Here is a 16,196-nt window from a genome sequence, read left to right as displayed (position 1 = left end):
AGCCTTGATCTGCCCGTCTGTGTATCCCATGGTGCACTGGAGTTCTTGTCACCTTGACGCTTCAATTCTTATCTGTCTATTACTAGTTGATTAAATCACACCAGTGCTGACTTTTGATCTTTTAATGATGAGATCAGTCAGTAATAAGTTGGTCACCACACCATGGTATACGATTGATGAAAACTTGATGTGACGTGACTATAACACTGTCAGAGTCAAAACGTTGGGAACAATCCAGATATCCCTGAACAAATGAGTTCCCAAGTATAATACTTCTCCTTGTAACACTACACAACATGTTTACACAGGTTGCATTATATTCACTTCAACAAGCATGATCCAAAGCTATTTGTCAGTATCTTTATGATGCTGCGAGGAAAACTCTCAAATGTAACTGCATATTCCCAAGTGCAAGGAATTATGATGTCTCACTGGTGCTGGAATTAGTTTTGCAAATAAACCTCATGTGTTAGCAGCAGTGCAGGTGAAGAGTTTGTATTAACATCTGTTGGTGATTTCTTGGCGCCTGGAGGTAATGAAAGCCCACACTAAATGGATACTGTATCTGAAACATTATTAAACCTTGAGAGGGAAAAAAACAGGACCAGATGGTCATAAATATGGGTATAACACTGGTTCTTTTTCATGAAACCATTAAAGTTGATCACATTTGACTTTTACAAATACCAAAAGCAGTCAAATCCAAACTGCTCCCAGTCTTTGGTTGATGCTCGTGGATAACTGGGGAACCTGCCCAGAAAAGCCACATTACTTTAACTGTCTCGCATCAGTGGCATCTCTAAAAATAAGAAATAGACAAATGAGCACTCCATGGATGCACGTAATCCCATCTATTCATTTTAAGGTTTTCCAAACTTTAAAAGGCAGCTTTCATAAATTTGCCTGACTGAAACCAGGTGTTCTCAGCAGAAACCAGAGAGAAAGGGAACAAGAAAAGAAAAAAAAAGAGAGAGAGAGATTCATTAGCAGATAAATTGAAAACAACGCAACCTAAAGTAACAACCAATCAGTAAAAGTAGGAGCCTCGGTGGGTTTGCCTTTAAGCATAGCTGATCCGTGTTCAGCCACGAGTCAAGGTAGTTTAGGTGAAACGGACCCTGCTGTGACAGCTCCATCTCCCACCCAAACCGTTTGCGGCTAATGTTTCCAATCTGCAGCGATAAACCTTTATTCTCAGAGTTTTGATCGAGAAACTGTGTTTAATCCTGCCAGATTACAGCGAGGGATTTGCGCTGCTAAATAGATTTTTATGTGCATCATTCAGCTGTGTGTGTATGTGTGTGTAAAGTTGTGCAATGTTTCTCTTCAGCACCTCTGCTTCTGCTTCATCTCCATGCCAAAAAAACCGGCAGCTTCATTAGTCATGACTGCAGCACCTAATTAAGTTTGTGCCACTCGTTTGGATTTTTCTGTAAATTTAAAAGAATCTCTGATGTTTCAAAGTGCCTCTGGGCCCTTCTGTCTCTGTTGTCATTAAAATTGAACATTTCCTGTGCCAGCGATTTGAGAGGGTATTGCCTGTGTTAAAATCAAAACTGAATCTAGTCCGTTTGTTTTTCCTTTTTATTTTTTTTATTTTTGCTGTTTGCAAAAAAAAAAAAGTGCTGTGACAGCTTACACATAGATTAAAGAAGTAATGCTTCAGTCCTGTGTGACTTGTAAGCGTGCCACATCTGTGGATGACTAACCGCTCCACATTGTGCTACCTTTCAGTGACATGATTCAAATAAATTGGAGCCTTTTTTTTTAAAGATGCATGCAAAAGAGCCTATTTGTTCACCGTGGAAGGGCAATGTAATTAGCATGAAATTCATGCTTTGTACTCTTCCCTCCCTCTCTTTCTCGCTCTCTCCAATATAACTGGTAGAGATACTGGATAAGCACCTTCTCACCACCCTCCCCTCTCCCTCCCTCCCTCCCTCCCACTCTCTCTCTGCCTCCTTTTGCATTGTAGCCAATTACTGTTACAGATGGAAAATTTCACTTGACCTGGGGAATTTATGAGCAGGAATATAAAATCGCGCTTCGACTCTTACACCAATTCAAAGCAATGTAGTTAAAGTTTCTGGAGGCTGATGAAGACATGATGAAATTGGGCACATATGACAACTTGGCCACATGACAAAAAGCTGATGAAACAGTGAGACAAACCTGGTAACTGTTTTTGAGGCAGCATCAGATTGCAAACAGAGCAGGGCTATAGGGCTGAATAATATAGGGGGGGGGGGGGGGGGGGGGGGGCAGTTCATGAATGTATGTGTGTGTTGGAGGAGGGGAGATGGTAGGGCACCAGAAATTAAAACTTTATCAAAAACACAAAAACACAAGCACCAGTGACATGATTCCTCTACCCCCCCAGTCATAATGATGTTCCCTCTTGCTGGGGGGGGGGGGGGGGGGGGTCCAGGTGCTGATGGATCTCGGGCGTAATAGTTCAAGTGTTACATCACAGACACATTATCACAACTGTCCTTTTCCATAAGCTGTTCCTGGCGTCTGAGAGTTAATAAACGTGTCATGGCTCCTGTTCACAGCTCAGATGAGAGAGCAGCTCACACACACACACACACACACACACACACACACACACACACACACACACACACACACACACGCACACACACGCACACACACACACACGGGGAAGTGACTAACACCACTTGTAAACAATGTCGAGAATATGCCATGGTGTGAGGGTAGAACTGATGCCATGTGTGAGATAAGAGCACAACACATTGCAGCGCTGACGAGGACTGCGTCCACACTGAACAGATGGAGCTGTGAAGTGAGTTCTGCTGCTTGAGTCTGCCCAGGTGTAAATTTAATAAACAGATGTGTCGCTTTGAGCAAGTGATATCCGAGGCAACATTCAGAATAGCTTATGCGTAAAGTTAAATACCAAAGGGCAGCCACTTTATTTCCCACGCACGTTATTTGACCGCGTCATGTGGAGGGAGATGAAGAGCAGCAGTTCACGAGACACTCGATACACGGTATCTCTTTTTCATCGCAATCTAAAGTGTAATGTTGGGGTGCTGATGCCATGATCCACCACGGATGTTGAGGAACATGAAACCGTAAAGGCAACAGCGCCCATGACTGTGGATCACATCACTCTGGTGAGAGTTTAGCAGTGCAGCGAGGGAAAGAAAAAAAAAAGAAAAAGTAACCTCAAACACTTGCTCCAGTGACTGCTGTTTCCATACAAAGTTTGCGGCAAAACGGAGGAAAGTGTTAATTCAGTCCACAAGGACAGCGATGGATCACAAGCAGGGGGGAAGTGAGAGGAGGCGGTTTGGATTTAATTTTGAGTTTCTACTCATTACAGGGCGACGCGGTCGCAACAACACAGCAACGCGCGGCGGGGCTTTTGCTCACCTTGTTGAAGTTGTAGTAGCCCAAACAGTGGGCAAAATCCAGGTTTGGTGGCTCCCCTGGAATAGAATTCCCACCGGCTGTCGGATAAAATCTTACATCCATGGTGCGGAGTGGAGGCGCGCGGCTCGGCAATGGAGCTCTGCTTGTTTCTGCCGTTTACAATCCAGGCGCGCAAGAGAGGAGAGGTGGTGGAGCTGACCCGAGCTTTGTTTGGAGGAACGAACACACTTACGCTTCAAGAAAGGAGAGGAGGTGGAGGGAGGGAGGGGGTAGGGGGGGGTAGAGCAGGTAAAGTTTTGAATATCCCTCTTCTCACACCTGGTTCGGCCGCTTCATGTCCGAGGAAGCCCACACTAAGCTTGGACCGAGCCCAAGAAGCTGTCCCTCAAAGCGCAGCAGACGCATTTACACACAGCTGCTGCTGTATACAAAGAAGCCACGAGACCGGTGACTGAGCCTGGGTCCACCTCCTTTTCCCTCCTCCTCCTTCCTTTCAAACGCAGGGGCAAAAAGAAAGAGGAAAACTCGGATTAAAAAAAAAAAAAAAAAAGTTAAAAAAAAAATGTATAATAAAAACAAAATAAAAGTCCGTGCGTAATAACCTGGGACGCAGTACGTCCGTATCCTCCGCAGAAGTTTATTTCTCCAACTTAGTGAACTAATTTGGTAAGGAAGCAGTTTGCAGGGTTTAGGGAAAGTAAAGTAAGTTGCACGCCTGAGTCCGTCTGCTTGAAACGCGGCGTTTTGCAGAAGGAGCAGAAAGTGCGCTGCGCTCCACAGATGGTGCAATTAGTGGATGAGATGTGGCGCTGAGTATCTCCGCTCCTCTTTGCGCTCCAGCTCAGCCCCAGACCGTCCTGTGAGGATGAACAAGGCGAAATGTGTGAACAAGCCAGCCACTCCCCAAACACACCAAGCCACTCCCATGAAAACACTGCGTTTAAGTCCGTGTGACATGCAGCCATACGCTCATTAATTACATAGAAAGCGTCGCTCTGTACATGGATGTGCTTTATTTTATTGTTTGAATTCTTTAATTCCAGCGCTTGTTTTTGCACTGTTATTATATATTTACAAACTACGGTAACCTCTCATTAAACTACCCATCTTAACCAGGTTGTAGCTGAACACAACTTTTTTTTTAATTTCTCTGCACCTGGGAATTTGGAAAATTGAATCTGCGAGGTTATTGATCAAAGGGAAACAAAGAAATAAGTCACAAGCCAACATAAAGTTTAAAGTATGCTTGTAAACCCAATATCATTGGAAGCAGCAGTGTCAGACTAATTGTAATCGAGGTTCCACATACAAACATGAAATATAATCTTTTTGACAATCCAATGTTTCTGTTTCCCTTCAGTGCAAAGGAGTAAAACATGTTGAACAAAGTGCATGGACCCCCCCCCCCACACACACACACACACACGCAATTTTTTTTTTTTTTTTTGGGGGGGGGGGGGGGGGGGCGGTTGTTTTACGTGAAAAAAACATCTTTTTTTTTTTTTACCAACAAGCAAACTAATTATGTTAGCCTAAGGAAGTCTTGCTGTTCAAAACCAAAATGTTTGTGATTTATTATTAGAAATCTGTTATCCACAACTGTGGCCATCTTTGTCTACTTTGCCAGCTCCTGGTTGGACAGTATTCAGACACATTTTCCACATGAATGCACTATTATACTCAGTTCAATCAAAATAGTTGTTACCATTATGAGTCAATTTTTCAGAGAGTAGTGTACTAGTGTACTACTTGAGGCATTACATAACTTCAGAAGAATTGTCAGCCTCAATTAAACGTGTCCTAATAATGTGCACATAGCTGTGTTGTATTATCGCTTTTAGCAAACAGTAAGCACTGTGGCGGGTGTAAGTTACATCACTTCATTGGAGGAAGTTACTCAGTGTGATGGCCACAAACGTCCTTAGAGGATCAAATAGTCACCGAGCAGGAATTGCAATTGAAATGAAGTTAATCTATGGTTAACATGACTTTCCTCTATTCATGACTTGTGAAACCAATGACGGGTTCAGGTGTTCCACATGTTTGACCATGTTACGGATTAATTACAACAACAAAACAGCTAACATGTATCACATAGAAACACTAATCCCATGTTGCTCCTTCACTGTCACATCAGCCTTTGTAACTGTCTGCCAATTTGTTGTTTTTTATTACATTAATCCAGTAGTTTCCCCATAATGTGTTGCTTTGTAGTTAATTTGTCATTAATACTGATTATGGCTTCAGGATTATTTTCTCAGAAAAAGCTAAATGAGCCCTTCCTTTGAAGAATTTAAATGAATTCTAATTGTCGATGCAAAGCGATGCTTTTTTTTTAAAACAATGAAATAATGAAATCCTTGTCTCTCCCCCTTGTGCCTCTCAGTGGTTTGGTCCAGTGGCCACTATTCCCAACCTAGTAAATAATAGCTCCCACTGTCAGAGTGTGGAGAGATCCCTGAAAGTGTGTCAGAGGTGTTCAGCTCCAGTAAACAGCTGCTTTGTAAAGGTTACCGTCAAACAAAGCAGGTGTCCCAACCTCTCTCCTGATTTTCTGTATCAATTCAAGTATGCCTGTCACAACACCAGTGAAATCATTATGACTTGTTTTGGGACTGATTTGCTTCCTTACAAACATTAGATGTGCATTACTTTCTCATGAAAGGATAATAATGTATTGATTCAATACCGGATAACTGGAGGAATCTGAAATATTTGTTGCATAGCTTTCAATATATGAACACAAGGATGTACCTGTATGTATCTGGGCATTGATATTATGTCTCTATGAATGGATTTGATTTATGCTTTAGACTGTTCTCCAGAGCTTATATTATAAATTAAATGGGTTTTTTTTAAAAATAATTTGTGAGGCTTTGGTTGCAACTAACAATGATAGAACTATACATAAAATTAAAATAAACTCAATTCATGTAGTTTTTGATGGAGCTGGCCAGCTGTCATTTAAGAGACAGTTTTGATCCTACGAGCTGCTGTCAACAAAAACCCTGGACGTTTCTATAATAAATAACGGCTCGCTCAAGTAACTCACCATCACCTCAATGCTGTGGACTTTGGATTTATTCACAACGCAGTTGGAATCACAGGAAGGTCAAATATTGTAATGATCCCGGTTTATGTTTTGTGCCTTCAAGGCGTTGACATGCTGACCGACAGCTGCCAGTCGCTGGGAAGTGTGTCAGAACCTCCTTGTTACACTCCTCCTTGTCAGGGAAATGGTGTTCACATCTATGGCATGTTTTACCCGCTTCAACTCTCTCAAAGCACTTTCCAGTACACTGTACATTTCACCATTCGCGCACACACACACGCGCACACACACACGCGCACACACACACACACACATCAATGATGCCGGCTGCTGCCATGCAAGGCGCTCTGTCTCCACTGGGAGCAATTTGGGGTTCAGTGTCTTGCCCAATGACACTTGGACACATGGATAAGCCGAGCTGGGGTTTGAACTGCTGATCATGGTGTAGTAGAAGCACCGGACTCGACCACCTGAACCACAAAAAAAACACGTGTATTATGGGACTGACAAGTGGGCTTCCACCCCGAATCAGTGAGCGATATCACTGGTTTTAAACTTTTAAAGGAGCTGTGGTGACTTTCTCTCTAGTGGAGACATTATTGTGTTAATAATGGCTGCATTACTCTGAGAAAACATCCTGTTTTGGGATATTGTTGTTGACTACTGTGGCTTAATGAAAATGTATAATCATTAGTTCAAAGTGGGCTTTTATTCATTGTTACGATCAGATCCCTGATGTAGAAAAAAAGGAAACTGAAGAAAAAAATGTAATGTCCAACTCAATGCATCTCCTCCATCTTTATTAAACGTGACCTTTTTAGAGCTTTTCTATCACTGCTTTACTTTCCCTTTATGCTCAATTCATTCCTCTCAGGTATCTTTGTTTTTATGATTTGGCCAGCTTGAGCAATTTGCTGATTGCTTGCTGTTGTTATTTTAATCAAAGATTAATGTTAAACTTCACCCTGCCAGCCATTTTACTGTGCCTTGCTTTAATACACACTGCATTTGCTCTTGCACGTTTCTTCTGTTGCACCATGTTGTAACGGTTCAGATGTGCTCTCCTTCACCTCCTCAGATTTGCTTACAATCATACGTTAATTAGAAAGTAAGTAATTAACAGATTAACAGCCACAAACAAGACATTTCAAAAGTGTGCCATGGCAACAGTCGTGTTTATGACAACACATTGAAAAAAATAAAACAACATGGTGAAATGCCATAACAACAGGCAATGCAGCAATTATGAATGTGGAGAAAAATACTGCAGCTAATGGATGGGGTAGAGGTGGCAGCGCAGCAGCGAAGCCACAAAGATAACAGGTGTGTCGTGTCTGTTTTTGTTATCCTGGCTGTGATTTCTGTTTTAGACCATTTTGTGATATAAATCTTTATTTTAGATCTCACATCATGAAGACTCAAAATCTAAAATGACTTCAGATTCTAGTTTCATTGATTCCAGTCAAACAGAAAGATTTGATTTACAACCTGTGGTGAAGGTGAAGTTATTTTATTTAAATGAGACATTGGCTATTTCTTCCTGTCGTTATCTCAGATTGGAGCAAATAGATCAAATCAACATCCCATTGCCTCCTGTTTATTCATGAGTTCAGATTTGTTTGAGTGGGAAGAGTAATCAGATTGCAAACAAGAATCAGAAAATAGGATTATTTTGACCCTCACTTGTAACTTGCACCAGTGCTTCCCAAACTGCAGTTCAGGACTTTCTTCAGGGGGGCGCCAGAGAGAATTTCATTATTACATGTTTAACAAATCCAACATGAGACATTTTCTATAATATAAATCAGACTTGTGAAACTGGAGATTTCTTCCTGTTCCTACGTTCAGGTGAGGGTGTGTTTGTCCAGCAGCTAATGACTTCGCTGAAATAGAGTACTAATTCCCAGTCCGTGGAGCTGGCCCGCAGCCTTATTAGGGCTACATTCACATTGTTTTGATGCTCAGTTCTGATTTATTACCTAGATATGATTTCTTTGCACAATCATTCACATGGCATTTTAAATATGACCTCCATTGGTGAACGTTGTCCGACCTCAAAGATTAAAACCTGTCACCTTGTCCATTTTTTAATCACAAATGTTGACGGTGCTGCTTCCTGCGGCGCAGATTTGTGACGTCAGTTTCCTGTCAGTGACATGGAAGTCACATCAACAGACAGCGGCCATGTTGAAAGACATTAGATACAAAGCCCATTTGGTACCACATATGATCAAGGCCTGGGTCTGGTGCAAAAATTGGAATGGCAACGTTCACATTGTTACAAAACAGATTGGATGTGGGCCACTTGTGAGCAGTACTGAATTGGGCCCCATTTTTTGCCTGCAGTGTGATTGTCGCCTTAGAGACTCTTTGGGGAGATCCAGGGACAAAAGGCAGGAAATCACTGACATACACTTTTGTTTTCCACACAAAACATACTGCTGACCCTGTTCAAACATGCAACCATATGATGCTGACAATGGAAATACCACAATGAACGGGTCTATCCAAATCCACATCATACAGTTCTATATCCTCTTGTGTTCCTGCGGTCTGTGTATCGTCTCAGCAGAACCTCCCAAGCTCTGAGTCGAAAGCAAGAGAAGATAATGCCTGTCGCATTCAACTGGATGAAAGATGTTACCTCTCGTTTGAAGCACCTCGCAGTGTGATGGGAGGATACGTGTGGATCTAAAGAGGCACATAAGTAAAGTATAAGTATGTGATCAGGTTTACTTGTAGCTTGTACACTCAATTAAAGTAAATGGACTAAAAAATGTGTCCTATGAGGTTCAATGTCCATCCAAGGTGTATATATATTCTGAACAGTTTCTAAAAAAGGACCCAATGTATTTGCTTTCAAGGTGGTTCTAAAGACAAAGGTTATACCGAGACATTTTGGTGCTCAAAGAGTTGAGCGGAGACCTGAGTTTAATCCCCAATCCCAATTCAGTGTGTGACATTTCTGTTTTTCTCTTAAGGTTTTGTTGCTTATGATCAGAAGGTTTTTACATGTTCGAAATCAACTTCAAATCAAATCAAGGTTTCAGTAAACGTTCCCCCAATCTTTATGTGAATAAATAAACATAAACATTGTCACACAATTTATTCACTTCATTTATGCACAACAGAAAAACACTACAGTTTCCATGACCTTTCAAATAAACCCATTTTACATGTGATTAAATTGCATTTACCATCTACAAAACCCGGAGCAGTTGTCTGAAACACTGAAATCACCACAAACCCGCCCTGATGTCAGGTTTATATTAGAATAGCAGAGTGCAGTGAAAGAGTAATGTGGTAATCTCACTGAACTACAACAGCAACACACAAAAAAACAGGTGTATTCCTTTGACAAAGACAAAAAAAACATAATCTATGAACCGACTGAGGAGTTCTTAAGCTCCTGCCCCGGGCGCTTTAAATACATGGTTTTGGAAATCGACTCTGTTTGTTGTGCCGACGTGAAGATATGTTGAAGAATTTTCTAAAACAAACTGTCATATCAATTTAGAAACTGTCAGCAGCCATAATTTCCACACGCAGAGACAGGAATAAAAAAAGAAAAAAAAACCACAAAGGTTTGCTTCTTGTTTCACCCCTGCTTGCACTGAGCACATAAGAAAAGTCTTTTCACTCACCTGTCACAGTCAGCTCTTCAGAGTCGAAAGAAGAGGCCAGAATAAACATGAAAATCAATGCTACCGGCCATGAGAATACAAGTCCAGTTCTGCTGTTCTGTCATGTTTGTCAAGATTTGTCAGACTTTCTTTACTTACTTTTGTCTTGGACTGAGAGAATGTTTTTCACCTCAGTTACATTAAAATGAAGGGCTGAAATGCAGTTTACAGTTATAATATAATATAATATAATTTAATATAAGATAATATAATATAATATAGGTCACTTCTTGTGTTGTAATTATGTTTTATGTCGTCCGTATTTAAATGCCAAATAATTTTACTCACATACTAAACATATTGTTGTCAATAATAATACAGTGTACGCTTAGAATCTTTGCATAGAATAAATCATGCAGCATCTCTTTACATATTCAGATACGTTGCATTTATTAATTTTTTCCTGGATAGGGCCATTTTAAGCACTTGTTATAAGACAGAGGAAAACACCATGCAAGTGGGATGTGTGTTGGCATGCAATATATGCAAGCCTAATCAATGACATACAGCGCTAAACTCTGCTGTGCTGTGCTGGAGGAGATAATCCTCATTTGAACGCTCTCCAGCGCTTGCTTGGAGATGGTCAACAATCCATGATAGTCGCCAGGAAATCTACTTTGTAATTATGGACACATTGATGCATATGCAAAACGTTTTTTCGTCATGTTCTCGTTTGATAGTGGCTCTTGCATGCATAACAAAGTAATGCCTTCACATACTACACACACTGATACGCCCACCAATCAAATCTCATTCACTCCAGCACATACAGACACATGGGGGGGGGACAAAAAAGCATCCCGTCTCCCACACACACACACACACACACACACACACACACACACACACACACACACACACACACACACACACACACACACACACACACACACACACACACACACACACACACAGTATCAGATAATCAAGCCCCACTCTACTCCCCATTCAGCCTGTTGTTGTTATTTATTCTTGTCTTTAATGTTGTTTGGCTGTGCAGCCAGTGAGTTTAGGAATTAAAAGGAATTAATTTCCTTTCTGATGGCTGGGTATCAGTGTCTCCGCCAGATGAATTATGTTTTTCTACAAGATGTCATTTCCTCTCAACACTGGAACTATTTAGTTACGTGAAAACAAATCATCCACTGCTGGCTCCTGCTCAGAATCAATTAAAGCGGTATGTGGTAATTATATGCAGATACAAAAGAGTAATACATGCAAAATAATTAATTAACCTAATAATTGCCATTTAATGCAACCCCCCCTTATTTTTAAATGTGTAATTTCAGTGGGGGTGACACCTTAAGAAAAAGATGTCAGATGTTTGTCACTGAAGCTGAAGCAGAGGACTTTTTAAGTGACTGTAACAAAGAGCCACGTTTATCATTTGTTTAATTTTAAATCATGTCAAAATCAGGCTCGGACTCCAGTCATGCTCAGATGCATTACCATTCCCTTCACCTGTAAATCAAATATGCACACCAGAAGCTAAAGAAGAGGTGTTTAATTTACAGGGAGACATGAAGCAAGGAAGTTAACAGGATGCAGTGATCACAGAGTGGCAGGCTGCAAAACAACAACAAAACAACACATATTGAAATATACCAGTACAAAAGCAGTGGATTACTGTATGTGATTCCATCTTTCATAGCCATCGGATGATTCAAGTGAATTTTTTTTTTTAATCTAACAAAATAAGAAAACGAGTTTCAATAAAATGAAGGCACACTTTTAAGATAATTCACAATTTTTCTGAAACCTTCAAAGTTTTGTGAAAGACAGATTGGAAAGTGGATGAGCAGTGAGGAAGTGAGGCATTTATTCAAAATTAAGGTGTGCAAAACTTTGAAGCTTTTTTTGGTACGATTCTTTTTCTTATTACAAGGGTTGAAGAGAAAAGAAAATTATGTGCCAAAAAAAGAGGTTTGCCTTGAGTTTTTTTCTTCTCTATCGTGCCAAATATAATCTGAAAGACTCTATTGTGCAGAAAACATGTCATAACAAAAACAGCGAGCTGGTGGTGCTTTGTGTTTCTAACTCCTCATACATCATGATAGCATATATTGAGGATGTGATGTTTTTAAAGAAACGAGTCGCTGGATGAGTACGTTTCTTATCTCAGCATAACTATTTTTCTTCCAAGAAAACGGTCTTTAAAAATAAGATTCTCAAACTTTTTAGACACACTTGTGCAAAGCAAACATAACCAAGATGCATTATCATGAAAAAATTAATAACCATAAGAGTAACAGCTATGAGAGATGAATGAATTAAAATTTTATTTATAGATCAGTAAATACCAGACATTTATCTCAAGGCAATTTAACAGAGGAAAATCCCAATAATTCCACTTGAGCAACCACAGAATGGCTCCTGAAACAAAGCCCTGCGGAACTCCATGCTTAACTTTAATCAGAGCTGAAGAGTCATTATGAACAAAGTGAAATCTCCCTGATAAATATGATTGAAACCAACTTAGTGCTACAACTTTTAATGATTTTCTCGTGTCTCTGGAAGTCATAAGGACCTGCATAACTGACTTCTTCTTTTGAAGCTAAAGCCTCTGACTAGCTCACCTCCAATAATGTTTATGAATGCCCAAGAATCCCACCAGTCATTAACAACAAAGTCTCTTAATGTGCAATTACTTATGAAGTCCAGCATCAACCAGAATTTTTCATTGATCCTCCGTTTATACCTGCAAGTGTGTGATCTCAGAGTTAATAGCATCGCTTTTACTCTTGATTGATGCATTACAATTAGTAGATAAGCTTCACTTGTATTTTAAAAACATCATTACAATGTTCTTTAAAGCTTTTTTTTTGTCATCCCGGTCTGCCATTTAAATGGCTTAAAGCACTTTGAACGAAATAGATTTCATATCCCTATTCGCCTTAAAAATAATACAACAGATGGGGAGATGATTTAACTGGTGGTACGGTACTTTATCACCCCTCCACCACCACCCCCAATAAACTGGAATAGGCTATCCTGAATTACATGACAGGTAAACACATGTAAATCACAACCAGGCTTCTCTGCTATGAAGTCTGGCCACGTGATCATGGGGGTAAAGTGAGGAGCTGTCTTGCCTTGCTCTTAAGTTTGCATGTTCTCCTCGTCCATACCTGGGTTTCTCTTCCTCTGGTGTCGTCCCAGTCTCACGGGAGTGGTAATAAATTTAAAAAAAAGCACAACTATGATGAATAAAACAAACATGCAAAATAAGCTCAGCACTGAGGAGAACTAAAATCTTTAAAGTGTGGAAAAAAAGGAGTCCATTGTCAGCTGAAGTGTAGTTCCTCGCTGGTAACCCTTAGATGCAGAGGTGGGGTTGAAAATGACCCCAGGGGTTGTATTCTTCAAAATCTTTGAACTGAAAAGTTTCTTAATTTTCTTATTCCAAGTATTCCTCGTGAAACATGTCTGTGACATGACTCCATTTGCATTTTTTTTCTTCAAAATTCCTCATACATTTTAAGAAATTAGTTTTTGTATCGCTACCTCTCTTCCATACGTGGGGTCAAAAATGACCCCAAGCATTTCCTATAGAATATCAAAGGATTTGCCTTAAGAACTTTCAATTCTTGGCAACTGTGGCTCTCAGTGAACATTTACTGTCCCACTTAAACTGATGCCAACAGTCTCACCACCCAGGAGGTCATTTTGACACAGCAACATGCATTATCCACATTTCTGAAATTATTTTCCACATCCATGACTGATGAGAGCATATAGTATGAGTCAAAAATATATGATACAATTATTGGTTATTTTCTCTCTCTTTCAGTGTGTGTGTGAGAGGGAGTGATCGTGTCCAACAGAATGAGGCACAAGGGATCTTAGGACATGTTTACATGTACCCAGTTTTAAAAAGAAAAATGGATATTTCCCTCTCTTCGTTAAAAAAAAAAAAAAAAAAAAATCTTAATTTACACTGACCCACATATAGACCTGGTTCAGCAACTATGAGCATGCCAAACCCGTAGGGGGCAGTGTAGCAATAACCATGAAGCTTCTTCATGGTAGCCTATCAGAATCCTGGGAAAAAGCAGGACATCACTAATTGTGACGTAAATATCCGCCGACCCCCCTTTAGATGTGAACAGAGACATGGATGTTATCCAGGTCTCCACTGTGGCCGGAGCTGCGTTTATGTGTAAATGCGCAGCCCAAAATATCCCCATTTTGTCAGCTACCCAGGTGTAAACGTGGCCTTATCGGTCAGAGTTCCTTCCCAGTCAAGTTAAAATACCAGGCCTGACAAGTCGGTTTTAGCACCGTCTCCCCAATAGATGCATGGAAGCTGTTTATCACTGATATTATATTTGACGAGGTGCTGACATGCGCAAACATCGGGGGACAAAGACGAGCAGCAGACAAAAGTGTAAAAATGTAAGCAAACATGAGCTCATGGCCTCATGAAGCTCAACTTCCCTCATTCTTGCAGGAAGTGAGAATAACTGGGATATTTCAATCTGTGTGCTCTTTAGGAGTCTTCTAAATAATCCAGTGAACAAGGCCACTGTGTCAAGTAAAATATTTGAAGAGATTTGCCACGTGCTGAGCTTTGATGACAAGCGGACCAAAGCCTACCGACTGGAACCAGAACCAATGGCAGCATTTAGCTCAACATGAGACTGTTCCTGTTCACCTGCAGGCAGAAACTCATCCCCAGTGCTTGTGTCACAGTGGATGAACAACTTGTGCCATTCACAGGGTGGACCAAGTTTCTGCCGAATATGCTGAGCAAGTCCACTAATTACAGCAGAATGATCAATAACATGTTAGAAAAAGTGATAAATGAGCACGTCAACAATGAAATCGATCTTTTGTTCACTAAAATATCATTAACTAAAATTAAAGAAATTTCTCCAGATTGTTGCAAAAAAGTCATTTATTCTAATTTGGGTCATTTTTGACCCCACCCATGGAAGAGTGTCGGTATTGGTAGGTCATGCATCCTTGGGTTAAACACTTCAGGATCACAGCAGTGGAACTGTTACTGCAGCAGTGAAAGGAGTTAAAATCCAAGTTGAAAGTATTTACGGCTCGTCGATCTGCGTGGTGGCTTAGTAGTTTCAAAACTAGTGCTAAAGAAAACTGAATTAAAATGCCAGGTGACTTTGAACCCCATGGAAACGAGCGATGATTATTTTTTAGTTTGAAAAATGCAGAAATGAAAAATTAATCGGTGATCTGCGAGTCGAACAAGCAAACACTGTTTGATAAAGCTACTTCTTCCTACTGCAAGGTAATTCTTTTCTTTGGATATGTATTGTGTGTTTGGTGTTTGAATGGCAAATTACCAATGTCAAGATTCCTCTGATTGTAACAAAAGGCAATGTTGTGGTGTAGAGTGACTAGTACCTGTACAACTTTGCTTCTTGGCTGCAAAAAAGTGATCACCAAAAACCTCCTGGCCTCACACAATGGATGGATGTGGTATAAGGACAATACACAATGGATAAATGACTTTCTCTATAAGAAATAGAACTGACTTTTTAAAAAAATGACAAAAGTTGATTAAATTTTTCTTCAAAGGAAGAGGATCCTGCCTCCCTGACACTGCACAATTCTGGACTCCCTACTTGAGTTTAATTTAATATAAATAGTATGTTATGCTCTTTTTGTATTGTTTTGTTTGTTCGAGATTTAGTTATGTTGTATATAATGTAAAAATGCTCAACATAAAATAAAGAGTTCGGGAAAACAATAAACATATAAAGAATTGACATAATTACACTCTAGCAAAAACATTTTTTAATTACTTTTTGTTGAAACAAGCTCCTCGCTCTCTTAGCCGAATGACATTTCTATTGGCCAGCCATGACACTCTAATATCTATTCTATTCTATTTCTGAAATCTGCAGGGTATTAACATGAAGAGTCGCTGACCTTCACATGCTTGTAGAATCCTTTCCCGTTGCAGCTCGTAGGATTAATTAACGTCTTCTCTAACAATACTTCTCACTCCGATCGATTCGCTCTGATGGGTATAAATAGACCTCTTTATTAGGAAGGAATGGGCAGCTTGTCATACAATAAAAGAATCATGCGGC

General features: G+C 40.2%; 1 protein-coding gene across 1 annotated transcript in view; it reads right to left on the bottom strand.

Annotated features, from left to right (window-relative positions):
- Nucleotides 1-3,516, bottom strand: part of tox3 (TOX high mobility group box family member 3) — a 42,034-nt gene extending 38,518 nt beyond the window's left edge. The window contains exon 1 of the mRNA XM_080515021.1: nt 3,400-3,516. Coding sequence (XP_080371147.1) covers nt 3,400-3,501 — 102 coding nt within the window. The 5' untranslated portion in view covers nt 3,502-3,516. The remainder of the gene's footprint in view (nt 1-3,399) is intronic.
- Nucleotides 3,517-16,196: the final 12,680 nt, after the last annotated feature.

This window comes from Blennius ocellaris (genome assembly GCF_963422515.1).
Source record: "Blennius ocellaris genome assembly, chromosome: 1".
NCBI classification, from domain to species: domain Eukaryota; kingdom Metazoa; phylum Chordata; class Actinopteri; order Blenniiformes; family Blenniidae; genus Blennius; species Blennius ocellaris.
The sequence above is the reverse complement of the archived record's forward strand: the minus strand, read 5'-3'. Positions and strand labels throughout refer to the sequence as shown.